General features: G+C 56.8%; 9 protein-coding genes across 9 annotated transcripts; 5 read left to right on the top strand and 4 right to left on the bottom strand.

The window, feature by feature from the left end:
• Positions 1–129: 129 nt before the first annotated feature.
• Positions 130–2,174, bottom strand: FA10DRAFT_232540 (amidase signature enzyme; the record flags this gene model as incomplete). Its single annotated transcript, XM_025518910.1, has 3 exons — positions 130–470; positions 538–1,333; positions 1,410–2,174. The coding sequence occupies 3 exons, from the start codon at positions 2,172–2,174 to the stop codon at positions 130–132; spliced, it is 1,902 nt and encodes a 633-aa protein (XP_025375267.1).
• Positions 2,175–3,736: 1,562 nt separating this feature from the next.
• Positions 3,737–4,873, top strand: FA10DRAFT_268291 (hypothetical protein). Its single transcript, XM_025522264.1, has one exon. The coding sequence runs from the start codon at positions 4,098–4,100 to the stop codon at positions 4,665–4,667; it is 570 nt and encodes a 189-aa protein (XP_025375268.1). The 5' UTR covers positions 3,737–4,097; the 3' UTR covers positions 4,668–4,873.
• Positions 4,874–5,593: 720 nt separating this feature from the next.
• Positions 5,594–7,689, top strand: FA10DRAFT_268292 (RCC1/BLIP-II). Its single transcript, XM_025522265.1, has 4 exons — positions 5,594–5,877; positions 5,962–6,289; positions 6,361–6,915; positions 7,226–7,689. The coding sequence occupies exons 1-4, from the start codon at positions 5,719–5,721 to the stop codon at positions 7,636–7,638; spliced, it is 1,455 nt and encodes a 484-aa protein (XP_025375269.1). The 5' UTR covers positions 5,594–5,718; the 3' UTR covers positions 7,639–7,689.
• FA10DRAFT_268294 (DUF938-domain-containing protein) lies at positions 7,640–8,617 on the bottom strand. The gene is made up of 3 exons (XM_025522266.1): positions 7,996–8,617; positions 7,812–7,937; positions 7,640–7,741 (listed from the first exon to the last, which is right to left on the bottom strand). Exons 1-3 carry the CDS (start codon positions 8,530–8,532, stop codon positions 7,706–7,708), a joined length of 699 nt encoding a protein of 232 aa, XP_025375270.1. The 5' UTR covers positions 8,533–8,617; the 3' UTR covers positions 7,640–7,705.
• A 210-nt stretch (positions 8,618–8,827) lies between these two features.
• Positions 8,828–10,562, top strand: FA10DRAFT_287633 (FAD/NAD(P)-binding domain-containing protein; the record flags this gene model as incomplete). The annotated part of the gene is made up of 2 exons (XM_025524156.1): positions 8,828–9,022; positions 9,111–10,562. The coding sequence occupies 2 exons, from the start codon at positions 8,828–8,830 to the stop codon at positions 10,560–10,562; spliced, it is 1,647 nt and encodes a 548-aa protein (XP_025375271.1).
• Positions 10,563–10,980: 418 nt separating this feature from the next.
• FA10DRAFT_268296 (hypothetical protein) lies at positions 10,981–11,517 on the bottom strand. Its single transcript, XM_025522267.1, has one exon. The coding sequence runs from the start codon at positions 11,496–11,498 to the stop codon at positions 11,187–11,189; it is 312 nt and encodes a 103-aa protein (XP_025375272.1). The 5' UTR covers positions 11,499–11,517; the 3' UTR covers positions 10,981–11,186.
• A 213-nt stretch (positions 11,518–11,730) lies between these two features.
• FA10DRAFT_254051 (DUF1929-domain-containing protein) lies at positions 11,731–15,257 on the top strand. The gene is made up of 3 exons (XM_025519714.1): positions 11,731–12,851; positions 12,919–13,056; positions 13,129–15,257. Exons 1-3 carry the CDS (start codon positions 12,080–12,082, stop codon positions 14,793–14,795), a joined length of 2,577 nt encoding a protein of 858 aa, XP_025375273.1. The 5' UTR covers positions 11,731–12,079; the 3' UTR covers positions 14,796–15,257.
• Positions 15,258–16,799: 1,542 nt separating this feature from the next.
• Positions 16,800–19,895, top strand: FA10DRAFT_261532 (hypothetical protein; the record flags this gene model as incomplete). Its single annotated transcript, XM_025520075.1, has 1 exon — positions 16,800–19,895. One exon carries the CDS (start codon positions 16,800–16,802, stop codon positions 19,893–19,895), a length of 3,096 nt encoding a protein of 1,031 aa, XP_025375274.1.
• Positions 19,896–20,333: 438 nt separating this feature from the next.
• Positions 20,334–21,305, bottom strand: FA10DRAFT_287636 (hypothetical protein; the record flags this gene model as incomplete). Its single annotated transcript, XM_025524157.1, has 3 exons — positions 20,334–20,650; positions 20,727–20,945; positions 21,017–21,305. The coding sequence occupies 3 exons, from the start codon at positions 21,303–21,305 to the stop codon at positions 20,334–20,336; spliced, it is 825 nt and encodes a 274-aa protein (XP_025375275.1).
• Between the last annotated feature and the right edge of the window lie 732 nt (positions 21,306–22,037).

The raw sequence follows: 22,037 nt of genomic DNA on the forward strand, positions 1-22,037 counted from the left end.
TTCTTCTTCTTCTTCTTCTTCTTCTTCTTCTTCTTCTTCTTCTTCTTCTTCTTCTTCTTCTTCTTCTTCTTCTTCTTCTTCTTCTTCTTCTTCTTCACTGCCCCTCAGTCAACAAACTTCGGTAATTAGCTAGAGAGGGTTGCGCCAGCGTCGGCGATGACTTTGGCCAAGCCCAGCAGCTGGAGATTGAAGATGGAGTGCGTTTGTCAGCATACTGAAAGGTGTCAGGAGAGCTGGAGGAGTGAAGGGGTCAATCTCACCTCTTCGTCCTGCAGCCTCTTGCCCACGAGACCCAGGTTGACGGGCAAGCCGTGCCATTTGTTCTCGTCGTATCGGGTCCAAAACTCCTCGTCCCTGCCCTCGTAGAAAGGCACGTCGAGCTTGTGAGCCTTGTCCTTGGCCGCATCCACATGGGTGATGGGCATGACGACGACGGGCAGATCGGTCAAGTTCCACTGCGTCGTGTATCCCTGTCACAGATGTTCGAAGAGAAGGTGAGCCAAGAGGCCAAGAGAAGAGAGGCCATTGCAAAGACACGAGTCTGGCCCGACGAGACTCTCACCACATAGTCGTTGGTGTCGTGGGGACAAGCAGCACAGTTGCTGACGGGTGCCAGGACGGCGTCGACAGGCCTGCCGGTGCCTGTCGAGGCGGCCGTGGCGTTCCAGTGATCGAGGTACGCCTTTCTGTAGGCATCCCTCTCCTTGGCTACCTGCCAGCAGTCAAAGACGGAGACGTTTGGCCTGTCTGCGCCCTGGTATCTCTCGGCCATGAGGTTGTACATGACGGGCTCGCCACTCTCTGCGCATGAACGACGGATGTCTTCGCCTCCGTCGGCGGCATAGATGCGGTCGATGATGTCGTACGCCCTGGCGTGGTCCAGCGGCACCCAATCAACGACCTTGTGGCCTGCAGCGATGAGCTTCTCGCGCACCTCACGCAGCGCACGCGTGATCGGTGGGTGTGGATGCACGATGCCGTCGTCCCATTCGATGGCGAAGCACAGCTGGCCTTTCTTACCTGGCTGCAGAGCCTGCTTCTCATCGTCGTGGGTGCTGCCAGACTTTCGCCCGAGGTCTTTGAGCGCAAAAGCCTCTTCATTGAATGCCATGGGGACTAGGATGGGGTCCAGCTCCCAGGGACGCTGGCCCAGCACAGCCCGCATGAAGGCCACCAGGCCTCCGTGGCTGTGGGTCATGGGTCCGATGACGGAATAGACGGTGTGCTGGCCGAGAAAGGAGTTGGCGGATCCCTCGTAGGGAATCCTGTGCATCGAAGGCCGCATGCCCCAGAGTCCATTGAACGCCGACGGCACCCTCACGCTGCCTCCAATCTGCTCTTGATAATTTAGCACCATGTACGTCTAGATCGGAGACAGACTAGCCAGAAAAGAAATGAAGAGCACTCACGTCTGTGCCCAGCCCAAGAGGACTACCGTGCATCCCGACGAGGGCACCTTCTCCGCCCGAACTGCCGCCGGGGGTGAAGGCTCGGTTGTAGGGGTTGACTGTGCGACCGAAGATGTAGTTGTCCGTCTCGCATCGCATCAGGCTCTGCGGGATGTTTGTGCGAATCAAGGGAACAGCACCGGCGCGAAGGAGTACGGTGGTGATGACGCTGTCCTCCTCTGCGATAAAGTCGACATCCTTGACGTAACCCATCGACGTCGTCAGTTTGGCAATGTGGAACTGATCCTTGAGGCTGACGGGGAGACCATGTAGGGGGCCAATTGGCTTGCCTTGCTTTTCAAGGTACTCGTCACACTCCTTTGCTCGACTGATCGTGTAGTCGACAAAGGTCTCTGTGCAGCAATTGACGAGCTGGTGGGCAAGGAGGGCCCTGCGAAGAAACGCTTCTGTGCATCGGAGCGAGGTGAGCTTCTTGGTCGCGAGGTGCTCGACGAGCTGTTCGAGAGGCGTCTCGGTGATGGCGACATCCTGCATGTCCAGCACCTTTCTAGGCACGTCGACGACCGAGTCGGTCGGATAGATGCTCGCCGACACATCCTTATCGGGCTTGAATGGTAGCTTGGGATCCAAGGGACGAGGCAGTGCTTCCTTGGTGAAGGGGCACGGCTCGATCCCAAGCGAGGCTAGGTCGACGAGGTACTCCTTTGGCACGGCGGCATCGCGCTTGGCCAGATGCTTGAGGCTGCGTTCTTTCCAGTCGCTCATTCCGAGTCTCAATCTTTCCACGAAGATGATGTTGATAAGTCGATGCGGGGGGCAGTCAGGCGGCAGCAGCAGCAGCAGCAGCTGTGTGCGGGACGCGATAAGATGTGGAGGAGGAGCTTATTCGCCATTTTTCCCGAAGTCAACCCCCCTTCTTCCCTTTCTGGGCCTCTTAGTGTGGGCACAGCAGCACTGATGGTGATCGATCTCTGTCAGAAACCCCAGACAAGGTGGCAACAGTTGAGCTTGACGTCGTTTCGGCTTTTGACATAAGCATTGGGAACCGAATGAAGATCGCGAGGAAGTGGGGCTCTTTTTTGTCACTAGTTTGCCCGTTTGGTCAGGCGAGCGTCCTCGGAAATAGCATGATGTGACACCGACTAGCTTGGCGCCAGCACTTCCCTGGGTTGCGCTCTCCTTGCCTCTTTTCTTCCCGTAATGGAAGTGAGGAAACCTTGTTGTGCAGAGGAGCACGTTCCCTCTGGACGAATCCATTCGGACTTCGTACTATTTCGAAGGTCCAGAGGTCCGAATTCTTCAAGACCAAAGGGCATATCACGGTCCGCAAAGCGGGAACGGTCATGTGAATGGGAGCCTTCTATGAGCCTTCTCTCATAGAAAAGAAAAGGGGGGAAATTTACTCCGCCGACCCTTCCTCAGGTCGCCCGGCGTCCCGAATTCTATAGATCTGGATCTCATGGTCTTATCTTGGGTCGCCCCCGCGGAGCTTTTGCCCACCAACCCCTGTATATATCTTGCTGAGCTCAGCGGCCTCTGCCTTTCACCGTCCAATATTTATAGGGCATGCATTTGAGACAGATTTATGATCGGAGCATTCTCTGGTCTACATCCGCTAGAGTGAGGTAGGGGAGAACACAGAGGATTGTATTGACATTATTGAGTCCACTACACTACGTACTGGAGAAGTCGAATGTTATGCAGGTAATCGGGCCGCGCAACGCTCAAACTTTATCGACTTCTCCATGTTTAAAACACGGAATTGAGGCTGCCGACTCCTGCTTAGTATTGCTTCCTTACCTCCCTGCCTACAGTGGCTACAGTAGTGGCTGCCAGCCTGCATGAGAAAATATCAGCGTCCCCTGCTTCTCGCGCGAGGCCAGTCAGGGACACAACAAGAACGAGCAAAGCGACACACAGGCTGCATGATTTAACATAAAGTGCGGCCACTGCTGAGGGACACAATGACGGAATCACTACGAGCTGACTAGCTAGTGTTGAGAGGGGCGGCAATAATGCGGCTGATATGAAGAGCCGAGTCGGAGTTGAATCTGATGCAAGTGTCGATGCGGATCCAGGAGCAGCATTGCAGGATGTCGCTCTGCTCTATCATTTCGAGATTTACACTACTACTGTATGACGCCAGGGTCTGCTTTGGGGCTTTGACTTGCTGACCTGCCTTATCCTCGGAGCTTGATTCGGTCGGACACTTCGGATGTTGTTTCCCAAGATGCGTGTTACAACTTTCTTTTGACAACCAAATTGGTTCGAGGCGCCCCTGCTTTGCCTTCCTCTTTATTAGTTTGCAATCTCTGACGCTCACTTGTCAATGTCATTCTTAAGCGCTGCGTCAACAACTCCCGGGCCATCGCCCCTTCTCTTTCAATCTTCTCTCCTCGACGCTCATCACGGTGCGCCTCTCCTTTGAGCACCAACATGTCGTCGACGCCTTCCCCTCTTGGGACACCGTTGACCTCGCCGACGGAAGCGTCGCCGTCCTCACCGAGCGAAGGCTCGTCATTCCCGCCAATGAAGACTTCGTCCTCTGCGACAGTCAGCATTTGCGTGAGCGAGACAGCCGAGGACAGCACACCTACACCTCCTCACACGCCACCCAATCGAGCGACAATGAAGCATGCCAGCGCGCCCTTACAGCACGAGCCGCAGCGACCAAACAGACCACCGAGAATGCCTTCCGCAGACACGCCGATGCTCAATGAGAAGCTTCAGCACGCCATTGGATCCTCGTTCTGGGACTTCGAGGAGTACGGTGGCCTTGATGGCCAGCCCGGAGGTCTTCAACCACCTGCCAGTATTCGTCGCCGAAACAGCTCTCCCCCACTCCTGCTCCACTGTGAGGCTGGCGTGCAGGACCAGGGTACCTCTCAGATGCACGAATTTGTGGAAGAACAGAAGCAGCAGCTGTGCGACTGTCAGAGGTCGGAGTCACCAGAGGTCGAGGCAAGCCGTCGTTCCCTCGTCCCTCGACGTGAGCTCTCCGGCGAATCCTTTCTGCAGGGACCTTCGTCGTCGAATGGCAGTTTCCCTTCACCAGCACTTACTATGGCCTCGTCCATTGACGAGACAGACACCCTCTCGCCCAGAGATGAGCGTATGAGGAGCGAGAGCAGCAGCAGCACTAGCCGTCACGTATTCTTCCGCAGCGAGCAAAAGGATTGTCCAGAGCATATTCACCAATTCGATCATGGCAAGAGTCAGACCCATCATCGCGATTTTGGTCATCACCACCAGCACTGAATCATCTTTCCGCGAATCATGGCGCGCTGTCCGTTTTGCTTGCTTCCCTTCTGATCTGCCCGAGCATACCATTTTAGCGCCGGTATGGACGGACCGACAGCCAGTCCTGTCACCAGCAACCTCTACCCCTTTGTTTCGTCTTCAACTGTTCCTGTCACACCAGGCAGCAGCCCCTTGTGTCATATACTCATTTTTGTAAACAGCGCAGCCGGAAATTGTGTCATACTCTCGTCGTCAAGATACCGCACATACTCTTCACTCTCAGATTGTTATGTAGACAAGCTCACTGTATCCACCCAGGCATCCCTCAATTACCCCCTTCCTCTTCAATTCAATACCCCTTCAGCCCTCAGATCTCTCTCTCTCTCGTGGCTGCCGCGCGCACCCGCCTTTCCGATGGCGGACATTCAGCTGTACGTGACCCGACCGCTGCTGCCAAAGGAGAGTGACCAATTCTTGAAACCAATCCTCCGCACGTACAGCACGCGCGGGATGATAGTGTACTGTCGTCATGGGACGAGGGTTGGAAACATTGTTTTGATGAGCAACTGCCTGCTTCTGAAGAGGACGGATGTTCACGACCACTCATTCACCTGGTGCATTCGGTGACTGACATGAAGACTCGGCATTGTGAGGAGCGAGTGCTTTGGCTTGCAAGGGCTTGTTATTATTCTTCTGCTGTATAAGACGACCCGTTCAGTCGAGTTGCTTGTAGAGCAGTCGGCCAATGTATGTCTCCCATCTGTTCCTTTTCCTGGTCTGTCCTCGACTACTTGTCGATGCTGGAAGGAGGACGACTGACGCCGACTGAGGGAGAGGTGGGTGTGTGACACCTCCGGGTGCGTGCTTTAAATTTTGACAGGTACCCTCTGTCTTATCCGACTCACTGTTCTTTCGCCTCCACTTTTCGACACAGCCCTTCTGCTTTTGTTTCCTTATTTTGACGTGCTCTTTCTTTCACCCTCCGTCCCGTGTTTTAGGCCCGCCAACTTGCCCACGGAGACAAAAAGGTCTAGACAGAGAAAGACGATCGGAGCCTCGCCCGCAGGAAATGTGGCCCTCCGTGGCGCTGGCCCTGCGCTCAACAAGGGGCTGTGGTGTGCAGAGGTTGCTGTGGTCCGGCTCGGTGCTGGACAGACGGAGCGCGAGCCTGCGAGAGGTGCCCAAGGACTGGCTCCTCTCACTCGGCGTGCAGCCGGACGTCGAGCAGGTACGCAGAGAGCCGGTGCCTGGCCTCTTTTTTTTTTTTTCCTCAACGGTGGCTTTACTGATGTGAATGTCCGTGACGCAAAAGGGCCTGTCTTTCACCAACTTGGCAGCGTCGCACTCGCACTGCCTTGTCGCATACAAGACACTGCCCCCCGCCTTGCCCGTCGTCAAGGATGGAATCGATCAAGAGGAGCACCAAGTCTACCCGTCGGGACTCTACAAGGTAGCTGCCATCGGTCGAAATACCTTTGGGGAGCTGGGCCTCGGATTTGCTAGCCAGGAGAGCACGTGGGGTATGGTCTCGTCCGGCTTCACCGGCGAAGGAGGCATTGCTTCCCTCTCGACAGGCCTTGGCAGCTCCTGGATCGTCACAATTGACGGCGCGTCGAAGTCGCTCGTGCATGCATTTGGGAGTGAGTAAGCGTCACGCAAGCCCTTTCTCTTCTCTTTCTCCTCAATTCTAACGACATTCTTCTGCGCCCAGACCACACGTCTGGCCAGCTCGGGCTAGGAGGACCCTCGAGACCGTATGCGCTCAGTCAAGGTGGCGAGCCGCAGCTTCTTCTCTACTCGTCGCCACGAAGCGTCGATGTGACAGGTGCATCGGAAGGCGTCCATATTCGGGCCATCTCTTCAGGGCTCGACCACACGGTGATCCTCGTCGACAACGGCGAGGGACAGCAGGTCCGGACATGCGGCATCAATACAGACGGCCAGCTGGGCCTCCCCGAGCATCGAATCTCTTCGCCATCTTTGCTCGCCATTCCTCCGTCCCTTTTCCAGCCAGCGCTTCCTTCGTTGGACGATGACCCGCTCGTGGGAGTTGCTGCAGGCGGCGACACCTCGATCGTTTGGACTCAAAGTGGACGGGTCTGGGGCTGGGGAAACAGCGAGTACGGGCAGGCGCTCGTTGGGGGCGGAGCCATCGATAGGATCGACGTTCCCACGGAGGCGACCGATGCTCTGAAACAGGCGCTCGCACCGGGTGCCAGGGTAGTCGATGTCAAGCTTGGCGGCAGCTTCGTCGTCATTCTCGATGGTAAGTCACGACTAGCGTCCGAGCCTGGGAGCCCACATGATGCGAATGCAGACTGCATAGGCAAGCTCAGAGAAGCGTCGGTGCTCTCTCGTTGAGGAAAAAAAGCCAACAATCTTCTCGGCCTGGCGAACAGAGAGGTAGCTCAGACTCGCCGCTTGGTGGGGGGCACCATCCTCGCCAAGGGTGGGGGGCATCGCCCTCATTCGACCAGGTTACTGTGACCTGAATATCCCCTCCCTCCTTCTTCTTTCCTTACTCGATTGAAAAATGGGGAGCAAGACTAACGCAACACATTGCCGTCCCATTCCAGATCGAGGCAACGTCTACACCGCTGGCTTTGGCGCACTGGGTCAGGGCAAGGAGCAGCTTCAGAGCCATCGTCCGGTCAGGATCCTCTCCCAAGCCACCAGCATCTCGGCCGGACTCGAGCAGGCTTCTGCCATTGTGGCTGGCAGTCCACCTTCTCTCTTTGTCTGGGGACTCGACTCGTCGGCTGGTCGGCTATCGTTGGGCCAACGCAAGCCGTGGCCCAGCTACATGATAGCAAGTCGCTTCACGCCCGACGACATCGAGCGAAGAGTGTATGAGCCCGTCGAAGTCACGGTTCTTCGGAAGGACTGGATTGGCAAAGGATCCATACTCGACGTCGCCCATGGGAGGGACGCCATGTTCGTCCTTGTCGAAGACGGTGTCGAGGAAGTGGGGCGATGGGCATCAAAGTGATAGAAGTTACAAATTACAATGTATTGTTATCGTACAAATGGAAGAGAGTTTCTTGTCATATCGTGCTCTATGGCAGCTGCTGTTTGCGGAAGACGAGGAAAAGCTGGCAAAGACGTCGTCGGTCAGCTTCATGGTGGAGGGAAGAAGAAGGAGTGCATCATGTCGCTCCTCACATTTCCGGCCGGCATCTCTGTTCTCTGCGTAAGAAGGAAGCCGTGCTTCTTTGCCAGAGGAACAAGCTCTGAATCCACGTCACGCAAGCCAAAGCGAGCGTCTCGCCCCTTGAGCACGGCGTCAAACTGCGGAAGTAGAAACGATGAGCCATTTGCCGTTGCCTGTGCTGGGTTCGAGACACACCTCCCTGTTGCCATCGCTTGTGAATTGGCCCCGTTCGTTCCATGCGCCGTACAGAGCTGCGATGCCATCGTCAGCGAGGACCTCGGGGTTGGCGACCATCTCGAAGAGGCATTGCGTCACCTCCCATGGAGCAATGTGGACCAGATTAAATGCAAAGACGGCATCGACGGGTCTCTGCCTCGTTGCTATGCGCCAGTCGTCCGGCTCTTCAATCCTCAGCAACTTCGCCTTCTGGACGTTGGCCAGCGGCGGTGTCGTAGAGGCAACGACGTCGTCGATCTGCGCGCACGACGCCTCGTCCGCTTCGCTCGGGTGGAAGTCATACGTGGGCAGCTTCGAGGCGATGTGGGCTACCTGGCGTCCCTCGCCAGAGGCCAGCTCGAGGATCCGGAGGTTCTTGCGTGAAAGCGGTCGAGAGCCGTACAGATCATCGAGTAGTGGCCCAACGACGGACAAGATCGGACCTTTGTTGCGATCGGCCGATCCAGCGGCGGATTTTCGCAACGGATACAGAACCCCGCTGTGGTTGCTGCTCATTGTACTCTGTACAACTACTTTTACGTTCTGTCACTTTCAGGCTTGACCGGCCCGAACCCTGTTGCGTTATCTCGAAGAAATGGGCCGCCAATAATTGCTTGACAGGCAAGGCGTCTGGCGTGTCTGAAAGCCAATCGCCTTGCACGGAATGAACCGGCCCGTGCGACGCAACTTTTCCCAGGATTCCCGCTCCACTCGGACATGACGAAAATGGAAGCAAAGGTTCAGCAAGAAGAGGTGGATCGTATCCTTTCCGTCCTCGCTGTCTTTCCGCTCACATCAGCTCTCAAACGCAATGGTGACCATCGCCGGGCCTTCGAGGCCGTTGGTGCTCGCAAGGACGACTCTGCAGAGGCTCGCCGTGGCGAGGCAAGTGGGGTACGCAACAGTCGCAAAAGGGCCGTCACAAGAGCCTGCGAAGAAGAAGGAGAGGCTCGTGATTCTGGGCTCCGGATGGGGTGCAATGTCGCTCCTCAAGTCGCTCAACCAGGTGGGTTCCTGAGTGCATCCTTCTACTGCGCTCGCTTTCTTTTTCACCGAGCGCTGAAGCTAAATGGCGCGCGACCTCGCCCAAACAGTCCAAGTACGAAGTCATCTGCGTCTCGCCCAACACCTACTTTGCCATGACGCCGCTGCTAGCCCAGGCCGCAACAGGTCTGCTCGAGTTTCGAGCCACGATGGAGCCCGTACGCGGGCGACATAGCCAGCTGCAATTTTACCACGCCTGGGCGGAGAAGATTGACCTGAAGAACAAGAAGCTGCTGCTGATGCCGGCCTACCCGCCCGCGTTTCGCGAGGTTGACCCACTGATGGAGGAAGGTGCTGCAGGGCCAGCGGCCACAAGTTCCGAAGCCCAGCAGCCAAAGAGACTAGTGCCCAACGCGAGGGGTGGTCACTCGACACTCATGGCGCGCGCCCCACACAGGCGAGCCATCGAGTCCGACTCGGACGAAGCGGTGCTCGACTCGTCCAAGCAGGTGGGCCATCACAGCCAGGCGGCGGGTGAGTCATGGACGAGCCTCGAGGAAGGAAGAGAGTACGAGCTCGGGTTCGACAAGCTCGTCATCGCCGTGGGCGCGTACAACCGGACATTTTCCACAAAGGGCGTTCGGGAGCATGCATGGTTCTTGAAAGATGTCCAGAATGCACGCTCGATCCGATGGAGGATCCTCGAGTGCTTCGAGCAGGCCGACCACCCGAACCTGACCGATGAACAGCGCAGGGCTCTGCTCAACTTTATCATTGTCGGTGGCGGGCCCACGGGTTCAGAATTTGCAGCCGAGCTCCACGATCTCATCGCGACGGACCTCAAGCGGCTCTACCCCGAGCAGGTGCCACTGGCGAGAATCAGCATCGTCGACGCCTCTCCTGGCATTCTCAACAATTTTGACGCCTCGCTGAGCACTTATGCACGCGAGAAATTCAAGCGAGACGGCATCGACTTGCTCCTCAACCGCAAAGTAAAGGCCGTCGACAAGGGGCGGTTGATCGTCGAACCAGATGGAGAGATCCCCTTTGGCCTGCTCGTCTGGTCGACAGGCATCTGCGCATCACCGCTGGTCAAAAGCACGGTATCGATTGCAAAGGACCCAAACAATCAGTTCTTCCTCACCGACGACCATCTCCGCATTCTCGAGCCAGCCGCCTCAGAGGGTGCAGAGAAGACACACGTCGAGGGCGTCTGGGGCATTGGCGATTGCAGCCAGATTGAGGGCAAAATGCTGCCTGCAACAGCGCAGGTGGCCTCACAAAAGGGCAAGCACCTCGCCGCCGTCCTCAATGGCGAGATGGACCACGACACCGAGGAGGGCGAGACGGTCTTCAAGCACAAGAACATGGGCGCCATGGCCAGCCTAGGCAAGGGCTCGGCCATCGTCGACAGCCCGAACGCAAAGGCCCAGGGCAGACTCGCCTGGGTCATTTGGAGATCGGCGTACACGTGGATGAGCCTCAGCTGGAGAAATCGGATCCTGGTACCCTTCTTCTGGACCATCAACAAGGTCTTTGGAAGGGATCTCACCAGGTTCTGATGATGCACACATAGCAAACTCGAAGTAGCTAGTGTTTGTATCAGCAGGAGCAGCGCACCTGCAGTATGTTCCGCATTCTACATTCTCTCTAATCAAGATCGTCAGTGCTGCGCTGCTACTAATAATAGTCGAAGAGAGAGGGCTATCGCCGAGAATGCCCAAGCCTGCCTTCTACTTCCCGATTTTGTTTATACAGCGCGGTGTCTTTCGCAGAGGACCCTTGAGCCGGTCTTCTTGACCTTGCCGAGAGCGGCATGCATTCCCTTCGAGCAGTAGTCGCGTGGTCCGCGTCCTATATCTAGAGCGAAGGCAACCAAACAAGTCCGTGTCTGTGGAACATTGCTGGAACAGGGGCTTCCGGGGCTAGCGCCGTGACTCTGATACGGGGCTAGGGCTCTTTCGAGATTTCCTAATCAAGGGCCCATATATTGCTGTCTGCCTTTTCGCTCTGGAGATTTATCGTTTCTTTCATTTTGGGTTTTTGTTGGTTCTTTAATTTTAGTTCAAACTGGCAATGCCGGCTGGGCAGGGCAATGCCCAAGCCATGCCGAGAGGCAGCAGCAACTTCGCGCTACAACCTTGGCGACGGGATCCCGTCGGTATCCCAGACGAAAGGGACATTCATTATTCGAGATATTCTTCCCTTTTTTTCCGCCTCAAGGACCCGAATGGCAAGAGTAACTGGACCTGATAGAACTTTTTCCCCTCTGCTTGAGTGGGAGGTTGAGCGGGCGGGCGGATCAACGTACAGGTGTGAGCCATTGTGCGGTGGCTTCGCGGGCTGTTTGAACGCTCGCGTTTTCGATAGGAGACGGGCGACCGTGGTGCTCTTTGCCTCGTCAGACCAAAGACAGCGTCGACGACGATGTCGGACACCGTCGTCGACAGATCGGAGGAAGCGAGATCAGAGGCAAGATTGCACAGAGTCATAAGCATTTGTCTTTGCGCACTCCAGTCGGCATCATGCTCATAAAGCTTGGCTATGCAAAGAAGCGAAGACCGAGATACAAACACGACACACGAGGTTCAATTTCCAAGAATTTTTAAGCGCACATATTTTTGCAACACGCAGCTCTCCGATGTGACTGGAGTTTTGCCTCGCCGTGGTGGTCAGTGGTTTAGAGTCCAAGCGGGCGAAACTCGAGCGCCCAGTTTCGCGCAAGCACCACTACACCCTATTATATTGTCTTCCCCTTTTCTCTCTATCTCTCGACCAGGACCGCTCCCCACCCCCACCCCATATAGCCGGCAAAGCATCCTTCTCTCCGACGTGAGTGGCGGTGACGGCATCAGATCAGCATTGGCAGTCTCCCATTCTCTCGACTGGCCAGCGGACCGCGAACATTGGCCAACCCCGACGACCCTTAGGAAAAGGGGCGTATCATCGCGTCGAGCCGAGGCCACGAGGTAGTTGTACCATCGTCGGTCTACCGCTCCCTCTCCCTCATTTGGCACCGCATAACGACTATTCACCTCGCTGTGCGAGACACGAACAGCACATAACAATCTTCACAATCATGTCTTTCTTCGCGTCCAAATCATCGTCGTCTGGATGGCGCGCGCCCTCGCTGGCAAAGGCTCTCGGGGCCGCTGTGGCCGCGCTGGGTCTCGCCTCGCTGACCTCGCTGGCACCAGGCGTAGAGGCTGGTCGGGCCGCCGGTCAGTACGAGACTGTACTTGACAACTCGCTGGCGTCGGCCATGATGATGGCCTTGATCGACGAGAACAATGTCATGATCCTCGACAAGACGGAGGGCAACCGGGCCAGGACGGCTGACAACAAGCCCGTGTGGGGCGCTATCATGAGCCTCACGGACAACACACCCCGGGCATTGGAGCTGATTTCCAATCCCTTCTGCGCATCGGGCTTCACTCTCGGCAATGGCTCCTGGGTTGTCGTCGGTGGCAACAACCCTGTCGGCTACGGAGGCGCCACTGTGCAACCTACCAACGTCTACGGCGACTATGACGGCCGCACTGCCATTCGTATTATGGATCCCAACACGGACTCGTCTAAACTCTTCTGGAACGACAACAGCAGCTTCATGGACTCGCAGCGCTGGTACCCAGGTGTCGAGGTCCTGGCCGACGGAAGCGCCATCATCCTTGGCGGGTCCACCACCGGTGGCTTCATCAATCGCAACTACCCAAACGTCGATCCAGCCTTCTCAACGCAATCGCAGGGATCGCTGCAGAACCTTCTCGCAGGCGCTGCGAACCCCACCTGGGAGTTCTTCCCTTCCAAGGGCAACGCGCGTGCCGTCAACAACTTTATGGTTACCACTAGCGGTAAGTTTTTTCTCTCTCCTGCTTTTTGTTCCGATCGGCCCTTACTGATCTATTTTTCTTTGTCCAGGCCTCAACATGTATCCACACATGTACCTCATGCCCAGCGGTCTCATGTTCATGCAGGCCAACTACAGCACGACACTGTGGAACTACACCAGCGGGGACGAGAACAACGCCTACCACAACCTCGACGACATGCCTGGTCGTGAGTGTGCCAACTAAGAAGAGGGTAATGAGTCCAGAGGCTGATCTTGTCCCCCTTCCTCCTTCCTTGTAGAAATCGTCCGTGTCTACCCTGCTTCGGGTGCCACAGCCATGCTGCCACTCACGCCTGCCAACAAGTACACGCCCACCATTCTCTTCTGTGGCGGCACCTACATGACAGATGAGCAGTGGGGCGACTACACCTCCCCCAAGATTGATCCTCAACAGGTGTCTGCTTCAGACGACTGCTCGTCGATCACGCCCGAGGACGCGGATGGAAACTTTGTCAGTGGCTCGTACACGACCGAAGACAAGCTGCCCCAGGGCCGCTCGATGGGCCAGTTCATCCACCTGCCCGACGGAACAATGGTTATCGTCAACGGTGCCGAAAAGGGCGTGGCCGGCTACACCAACCAGAGCTGGAACCTCATTCCGATGCCGTACAATGTCAGCGCCGAAGGCATGGCCCAGAGCCCAACCTACATGCCGGTTCTGTACGACCCGAGCCAGCCCAAGGGTTCGCGCATCTCTCAGAAGGGCTTCCAGAACTCGCCCATCGCCCGTCTCTACCACTCGAGCGCCATCCTCATTCCTGACGGATCGGTCCTCGTCGCTGGCTCAAACCCGCACCAGGACGTGGCCATTACGATGCCCACTGGCACAACGCCCCAGGCGTTCAACACGACGTACGAGGTCGAGAAGTGGTACCCACCGTACTACTTTGAGACGCGCCCCCAGCCCCAGGGTCTTCCAAGCTACCTTCTCTACGGCGGTGACAACTGGAACTTTACCATGGACAGCACTTTCATGGGCAGCTCGGCCAACTACAAGGCAGAGAACACCAAGGTCATGGTCATCCGGCCTGGCTTCTCAACGCACGCCATGAACATGGGCCAGCGCAGCCTTCAGCTTGCTCACACCTACACTGTCAACGACGACGGCAGCGTCAGCTACATGGTCAACCCCATGCCACTCAACAAGAACATCTTTGTTCCTGGTCCCGCGCTGCTCTTCATCACCATCGATGGTGTTCCTAGCAAAGGAGTACAGATCATGATTGGGTCTAAGACCAGTGGCGCCCAAATCCCACAGAACTTCGCGACAGGCGCCGCCCCCCAGACGCTGCCTGCCGGCGTCAACAACTCCAAGTACACCGCTATTCCTAGCAAGGACGGCTCGAGCTTTGGCATTGCCAAGATTGTTGGCATTGCAGTCGGTGCTGCTGCCGTCATTGCCCTGATCGTCCTGGGCTTGTGCTGCTGGAGGCGGAGGTCTAACAAGGGCCCGCAAAAGGTCGGCGCGCCTTCCACGTCCCACAATGCCTCGGGAGGAGCCATGTACGGGATGGGCAGCTACACAATGGGAGGAGGAAACGAGTACAAGCGTGTCAACACACCCGTCATGGGCGTCCACGAGCAAGCAAGGGGCAGCATGGGCACCTTTGACTCGTACCGGATGCAGGACGTCAACACGCCTGCCTCGCCCTACTACGACTCGCCCGCCACCACACCGGGGCAGCCGGGAGGCAGGCGAGGAGGACCATCGCCCCTGGCCCACGGCGGCGAGTACCAGCAACATGGCTGGGGCGAGCACCAGTCGGGAGGCGATGTGGGCGAGCAATACTACAACAACTCTGCCTACACAGACCCGAATCGATTCTACGACACGCCTCAGCACGGCTCGAACCACTACAGCTCGCAGGGGTCGTACGGGGGCCGAAACGACTACTTCCGTCAATGAGCAGAGTCTCTCGGTCTTCAGTCTCTCATCTCTTTTCTCTTTCTCGGTCTCGGGGACACTGGGTCGAATCGAATTGCTGTCTCGTCGCACAACTTCCCCTCCCTTCCTTGGTGGACGGGTTAATCGTCTCGCATCATTGACGCCCACCAGCATCCAGCATACACTTCTCACTCCTGTCTACTCTCGTCGTTCGCTCGATCACTCACGCCACGCTGTCTCTCTATCTGATCTTTTCGGTCGCACCACTTTCTCTGTTTCTCTTTCTCACCATCATCGTATCCCCTGTGTCCGCACCCACTCTGCTTGTCCTCTCTTTTCTTAGACTCGCTCCCCACCCACCGCTCGCTCTACTTCTCTTTCACTCTCTTTCATTCTCTCTTCTCTCTTCTCTCTTGTGGTCCTACTCAAAACGCTTGAAATTCTAAATGGACACTTACACCCTCTTTTACTTGCTTTGCATTCGCACTGCATGCCCAACTCAAACCTTCTTGGTGCACACTTGAGCTCACGCGAGCAGTGCAGCCCGCACGCCGCCCATGACTTGTGCAAATCACATGCGTCGTTCAATGCAGCCCTCCTGCTCCTGCTCCTGCTGTGGCGCAGGACCAAAGTGAATTAGTCACTACAACTGGTGTACTGCTAAAAGCATCTGCGTCGACTCGGAGGGCCAGCCCCGAAGCTCGATCCTGTGATTTCCTTTCGGTGAACGAGAGGCAGGAAGGACGCGGCCGGGCTTGACGGCATTTCACTTTGAAAGGGCTACAAGGAAAGGGAGAGGCGCGTGCGTACGAGCGTTGAGCAATAGTGCAGTGCGCACCTTTTTAGTCTCGCTTTTCTGGATCTGTGTGCCCTTCTCTTTCTTTTGTCTCGTTGCTTCTCATTCATTGTCTCATTACCGTCTCGTCCCTCCGCCGCTACCTCGTTTATCTTTTTTTCTTTCTTCCCCTCCGGCCACCCGACCTCCGATCTGTCGAGTTCTGCCTCTCCGATTGCGCATTCGGGTGCCCCGGTCAGCGTTGCTCTGTGGTGTGGTTCTCGGAGCGTCGTCTTGGGGAGCGACGGCGACGGTCGGCGAAGGGGTTTCGAGAGGTGGCGCTTCGAGAGTTCGGGAAAGGCTTTGCGCTTCTCCTGCAATTTTCAGCAGAGAGGAGAAAGAGAGAGAGGGCGGGAAGCTTCGGGCGCAAGTGCGATCCTTCACCTGTGGGTTGCTCAAGAAGAAGTAGGAGACGTGGGGACGACCTCGAGAAAGTCGACGAAAGAGGAGTAGGCTGGCACCGATCGAGGGAGCAAGACGAGCGTGGCCGGAGACTTTGGGGACCAGATAGCTCTAGCAACTTACCCTCACAAGTGAGTGTGCTCGTCTGCCGTCGCCGCGATCGTTGCGCATTATGAGGGGGAGAAGAGAGAGGGGTAGCCTCTCGTCTCTTTCGGTTGAAGTAAACCCGCCACCAGACCGTCGCCGCTGTTCCATCTTTCGACTTTTTTTTTGGGTCTTGTCCACGCCGGAGAAGTCACGACGGTCAGATGAACTTTCTCAATAGAGTAGGAGAGCAAACTCCAGGGCTCGCGAGGAGGTACAGCAAGTGGCGCCTTTGTCCTTGCCTGGCTTTCGGGAAAGCTCTTTCGTTTTTCTTGTTCTCCTCGGATCTCTTTTTCCCTTCTCTGGCCTCGCGCTCGCGTCGCCCAAACTTCGGAGCAAGGACTGACTCGCTCTCTTGGCAGGCATCTGCACTTTTCTGCTTGCTCTCGGCGAACCCTGGCCCTTGAGACACCATGTCCGCTTGGTCTTCTGCCGCCACGGGCAAGCCGCAATTGTCGTACGCGGAGCGACTTCGTCGAGCAAAAGACGGCTCTGCTGCTGCATCGGCGGCCGCTAGCAACAGCTCGTCGAGTGCGACCTCTGAACCCTCGTCTTCCCTCTCGTCAAGGAGTAACGTCCAGGCAACGATGAGTAGCCGTGGCCACGCCAGGACACCTTCCAACCCAGTTGGGGCCTCCTCTACGATGGCCGCTCCGGCAAGTGCGGCGTCGACATCTGTCCCCTCTCCCTCCTCATCTGCATCTTCCAGCGGCGCAGCAAGTGCTGGCAAAAGACACTCGGTCTCGTCGATGGCAGTCCCCGCCACTGGCTCGTCCTCCTTCCCGGCGTGGAGCACCTCGACTTCGCAGGCCCCCCGGGGTGCGTGGCAAACTCGGCTTCCAACCTCTCAGTCGCCAACCCAAACGAGCGAGGCTGCTCGTTCGTCGACGTCGACGCCAGCATCAGTGGTGGCGTCTTCCATCTCGCCCGTGGCCACCGCGGCGACCCCGCTCAACTCTTCCTCAATCAAGCCTTCGCCGCCAAGCATGGGTGATGCGAGCGACAAGATGCCATCTTCGATGACGGGCGCATCTACTGCCACCAATGTGTGGGAGGCTCGACGAAAGCAGCTGGCTGAAAAGGAAAGAGAACGTGAAAAGGATAGGGAGCGAGAAGAAGACAGGGACAGACGAAAGGCGTCGACCTCTTCCTCGACCTCGTTGCCCCTTGGCGCTTCTGCGTTAGCGTCACACAACAACACTGACGAAGGAGTAAGGGTTGCGCCACCACCAGCATCGACAACAAAGGCGGCAGCGGCCGTCTCGGACAACAATGCATGGTTGGACAGAATCTCGATGCTCAATGGAGGTGCCAAGGTGTCTCCAAGCGCCGGAGGCGAGCACCAATCTCAGCCTTCTGGGCAAGAGGACAGAGAGGACAAGGAGCTGCACAATGGTGTCGCGGAGCGTGCAGCAAATGATGCCCACGCAGAAGCCTCTCTCAGGGACGAGGTGGAGCCAGTCGCCGCCAACGGACACGCATCAGAGGCTCGCTTCAACCAAGAGAGAACACGGAGGAGATCGAATGCCTCAACAGCAAGCAGGAAAGATCGCTCGTCGTCGATTGTCTCCCGCGGGCCATCAATGGGCGACACAGAAGACTGGCCAAGCCCGACGGCAGCTACCATTGACAGCAGAAGCGGCGCGGGCACCCTCTCGGGTGACTCGGATGCGCTGATGCATCGTCGGCGGGTCAGCGAGAGCTCCTCGACGGCAGCCCAGCAACAGCTTGGTCTCCAGGGTCTGGATGTCGAGGTGCTGCGGCAGCAGGGAAAGAAGGCAGGTGGCAAGCAGTGGATCTCAATTGTCCCCAACATCACACACAATGCGCCGCCTCCTGCAGGTGGCAAGTCAAAGAAAGCGGCGAGCAACAGCAATGGCGCTGGCGCTGGCGCCGGCTCCCAGAAAAGTCAACCGAAGCCAAAAGATGCAAAGAGCTTGCCGGGGAGGAGCGCCAGCGGGCCCCCCGCGGACTCTTTGTATTCTTCGATACCTGCTTCCATGCCTGCGGGCTCGAAGCAAGACGACCAGGATCGATCGACGAGAGTTGAGAAAGGGTTTCGTAAGGTCGCATCGGCAGAGGCCGAGGATGAGCCTTCCCCAGCTGGCTCCGTCTCAGCAAGTCTCAAGGACGACGATGAACACAGAGGCCGTCGAAAGGATGTGGGCGGCGAAGGCAGCAGCGAAGAGGCTGCAAATAGCAAGCTCTTGTCCTCCTTCCACGCTCTCACCGTCGATGGACCCGGCGGAGAAGGTCGACGCTCTGCTTCCATGCCCAAACAACGATCTTCTTCGGTAAAGGGAACCACATTGGGACCTCGCTTCAACAACTTGCGAGTCTCGCAGCGAGGTGACCTCTCAGCAGGTCCAATGTCACCATCTGGAGCGGCGACTCCGCTCTCGGACCCACCCACGGTGGACCTGAACCGGCCTGCACATTTGCCACCGACACCAACGGGTCTTGAGGCGCAATTGGCGGCGGCGGCCGCCTCTGCCGCTACGACAGCCGCCTCGTCTACCTGGAGTGGCTCACCCGGTCCCTCTTCTCCCTATCCTTATCAGCGCCCTCCTCGATTGAATCAAGACGGATCGTTTTCTCCAACACGAGCTACCGACCCCTTGGCGCTGAGCCCGTCTCAAGAACCGTGGAGGCCCATGCCTCGACGAGGAAGGGGTCGCGGCAGAGGAAGGGGGGCCAGTCACCACGCATACGCGGACTACCACAATCGATACGGCACAAGCTACGAGGAGCAGCAGCAAGCTTGGGCGTCTGCTTATGGAGAGTACCCGACTGCTTATCAAGGCTATCCGCCCTTTCCTATGGCTGCCGATCCTGCCCTTTACCGTCAACAGCCCATGTACGGTTACCCTCCCGCCGCACCTTTTCCCCCATCTTCGCCAGCCCAAGAGAGCACGACTCCGGCCGAGTATGCCTCGCAGGCTAACAAAGAAAGCGAAGATGGACCCACGCTTCGGTTGCTCAACCAGATCGAGTTCTACTTCTCTCATCGCAACCTTCAGGGCGACTTTTTCCTGCGCCAGTGCATGGACCGCGAAGGCTGGGTGCCCGTCTCGACGGTGGCGAGCTTCAATCGGGTCAGAAGCCTGACGACGGATCTAACGTTGGTCCTGGACACGTTGATGTATTCCACTGTCCTCGCTGTCGATTCAGAGCATCGCAGGGTGAGAAAGGCAGTCGGATGGGAGCCTTACGTCCTGGCTGGGGCGGCCGAGCCTGTCTGTAGCCAACCAAGTCAGCCCCATTACCACCACCACCATCATCTCCAGTACGCCATGCATGCTCCGCCGACGATGCTCGCTCCCGTCTTCTATCCTCGCGGGTCGCTCATTGCCAACAGTGATGATCCTGCCCTCTCTGGCGAGCGTCCTTCTTCTTCGAGCGATCATCAAGGAGATCACAGCCGCGAAAAGACGAGTAGCGACAACAACGCTGGTGTGTCATCTTCGTCGACGGCGACGCCAGCTACGGATGTTTCAAAGGTCGGTGGGTCAAATTACACAGGCTACTCGAGCCCACCGAGCACCATTTCGAGGAGTGCGAGCCAGATGGACAACGAAGCGGCCACTGCACCTCTTCCTGCAGCAGGAGGGGGGAAGGATGAATTGGCGAAGAACAGGGACGACCACGCTAGTAACAGCACCGACGACGAGGGCGACGTCACCCTGGGTGTGGTGGCGGCCGAGGGATTAGGAGGCACGCTGAACAGCAAGGGCGGTTGAGCGACTGGTTCACGCGCAGTGCGCGACAGCACTGAAGGCAAACAATGCAGGACCTTCGCTCGAATCATGTTACTTCTTCGACTTTTTTCACTATTTCAATCAACGTCACCATTTCTTGTCATTAACATCATCACCATTGTCACTCTTGTCTTCTATCTTCTTCATCCACCCTCCATTCAGCTATACACTTGGTTAGCCTCACTTATCGCTTGCCGTCATCCATATTCCATTCTCTTTCCATTTCAATGTTCTCCAACACAATCAATAGCTTGAGGAGAGAAGAAAATCATAATACGGTGGTCATTTCTCGGCGCTTCTCTATGGATTGATCTTGCAATACGTGCCTCTCGCACCTTGGCCACGGGAACGTTGGAATGAGACAAGTTCGACAAGATAGCGGGTAACTTTCTAAGCTGAGCATTGTTTGACGTCGGTTAACTACTGAAGCAGCTCCGCATCTCCTGCGATCTTGGCCGCCTCTGCGTTCCCGATCAAGACTGCCGTCCCCTTCTTGCCCTCCCCCTGAATCCTTGTCCCGATCTTCTTGCTGTCGAGCCCTTCGACACCATTTGTGCCGGCCCACACCATGGCCTTTGCGAGGGGAGAGACGCCGATCTCTGCGCCATCGGAAATCTTGGATAGGACATTGGAGGTGAACCAGCCAAAGAGAGCTTCGATTCGGCGTGGCTTCTCGCGAATGGCATTCTTGAGAAAGCCAGGTCGAAAGATGAATGTCTGCGCATAGCCCAGCTTTGCTGTGACGAGTCGAGGATCGATCTTCAGCCAGCTGTTCCTACGTTATGTCAGAGCACAAAGTGAGTCAGGACTCACACAAAGCATCCTCGGTCAGGCCCTTTGACTTGGGGTACAGGAACGGGGAGGAACTGCTTGCGCCCGCCGTCGAGCAGTAGACGACACGCTGGTGCGCCTCATCCTGACCTTTTCCCCCGGTGGATCCTACAAGAGAGGCTCGTGCCGCACCGACGACGTACTCTCGGTCGATCTTTTCAAATGCAGCAGCCGAACCAGCCTGCGCTCGCGTAGTGCCCACTTGATCCCCAAAAGGTCAAACATCAGCATGCATGGCACCCTCCCTCTCCTGCTTCGGAAGGAAGACTCACGAGCAATGTAGACGACATCGGCCTGCACATCCCTGAACTTTTCCGATTCCGCCACGTCGGGCTTGTCGCCAACGAGTTTGTCGAAGTCGACAATGTGCTCAACTACGCGCTCGTCCGAGGCCAGGCCCTTTCGCTCCTTGAAGGGCTTTCGAACAAAGGCGTGGATCTGGCCGTAGGCGCCCGATGCGAGTAGTGCAGAGAGGAGTGAGGACCCCACGGCGCCCGTTGCCCCCAAAAGGATCGCATGCTTGCCTCTGGCGATCGCTGCCGGTTGTTGTTGCGCAGACATAGTGAAGACGTTAGAGTAGGGATAGGACAATAAGGGAGGAGGGGAAGACGGGAAAGTCTGCTGCTCCACATGACAAACCCCTCGGGGCATTATTGTCCAGCCCAGATCGCTCGCTCTACGCTCATCGCATCGCGTCATTGAGCAAATAGTCATGAGTTGAGATTGATGAAAGGTTGCTTCGCGCTCCCGTCAAGATGATGAGAGACAGATAGGAGACTTGAGAGATAGGTAGCTGAGAGATCCTGAGATGGGTGCGGCTTTAAGGAGTAGAGAGAAGGGCTTCATGATTGACAAAAGAATTGAAGGTGATTGAGAGTCTTTTTTTGAGGGGAAAGGGGAGGGTAAAGAGGCCACAGTCGAATCGATCATTGCTGCTGGCTGCTGATGATAAAGTGTGTAAGTGCCAAAACGGTGAGGGTAAGGAGCAATGAGTCGAATTGAAAGTTTGTGAGACATGGAAAGAACAGAAGCTTAGTAGCCGCCAGGCTGACCGCCAGAGGGGTAGCCATTCGAATAGCCAGAACCGTTCGTTGGAGGTTGTTGCTGGAATCTGAGACATCGGAACGAGAAAGCCGACAAGAGCAGAGCGTCGCCGATACGGGGCCAGAACGGAAGCGCAACGAGGGGAAAAGCCGCGACAGAAGAGACCGGATGACGAGGCCGAGCGCGACAAACGAGGAACAGCGAGCGGGAACGAGAGAAGAGAGACGATGGAACGGTTCAGGTCAACTG

The sequence above is a fragment of the Acaromyces ingoldii genome (genome assembly GCF_003144295.1).
Source record: "Acaromyces ingoldii strain MCA 4198 unplaced genomic scaffold FA10scaffold_5, whole genome shotgun sequence".
Taxonomy (NCBI): domain Eukaryota; kingdom Fungi; phylum Basidiomycota; class Exobasidiomycetes; order Exobasidiales; family Cryptobasidiaceae; genus Acaromyces; species Acaromyces ingoldii.

Bases quoted from the DNA above. Each gene is read 5' to 3' on its own strand.
- FA10DRAFT_268291 (XM_025522264.1), top strand. From the start codon at position 4,098: ATGCCTTCCGCAGACACGCCGATGCTCAATGAGAAGCTTCAGCACGCC.
- FA10DRAFT_268292 (XM_025522265.1), top strand. From the start codon at position 5,719: ATGTGGCCCTCCGTGGCGCTGGCCCTGCGCTCAACAAGGGGCTGTGGT. The intron at 5,878-5,961 runs GTACGCAGAGAG...GTGACGCAAAAG, and splicing joins TGCAGCCGGACGTCGAGCAG to GGCCTGTCTTTCACCAACTT. The intron at 6,290-6,360 runs GTGAGTAAGCGT...TTCTGCGCCCAG, and splicing joins GCTCGTGCATGCATTTGGGA to ACCACACGTCTGGCCAGCTC.
- FA10DRAFT_268294 (XM_025522266.1), bottom strand. From the start codon at position 8,532: ATGAGCAGCAACCACAGCGGGGTTCTGTATCCGTTGCGAAAATCCGCC. The intron at 7,938-7,995 runs GTGTGTCTCGAA...CTACTTCCGCAG, and splicing joins CAAGCGATGGCAACAGGGAG to TTTGACGCCGTGCTCAAGGG. The intron at 7,742-7,811 runs GTGAGGAGCGAC...CGTCTTTGCCAG, and splicing joins CAGAGATGCCGGCCGGAAAT to CTTTTCCTCGTCTTCCGCAA.
- FA10DRAFT_268296 (XM_025522267.1), bottom strand. From the start codon at position 11,498: ATGCTTATGACTCTGTGCAATCTTGCCTCTGATCTCGCTTCCTCCGAT.
- FA10DRAFT_254051 (XM_025519714.1), top strand. From the start codon at position 12,080: ATGTCTTTCTTCGCGTCCAAATCATCGTCGTCTGGATGGCGCGCGCCC. The intron at 12,852-12,918 runs GTAAGTTTTTTC...TTCTTTGTCCAG, and splicing joins CTTTATGGTTACCACTAGCG to GCCTCAACATGTATCCACAC. The intron at 13,057-13,128 runs GTGAGTGTGCCA...CCTTCCTTGTAG, and splicing joins CCTCGACGACATGCCTGGTC to AAATCGTCCGTGTCTACCCT.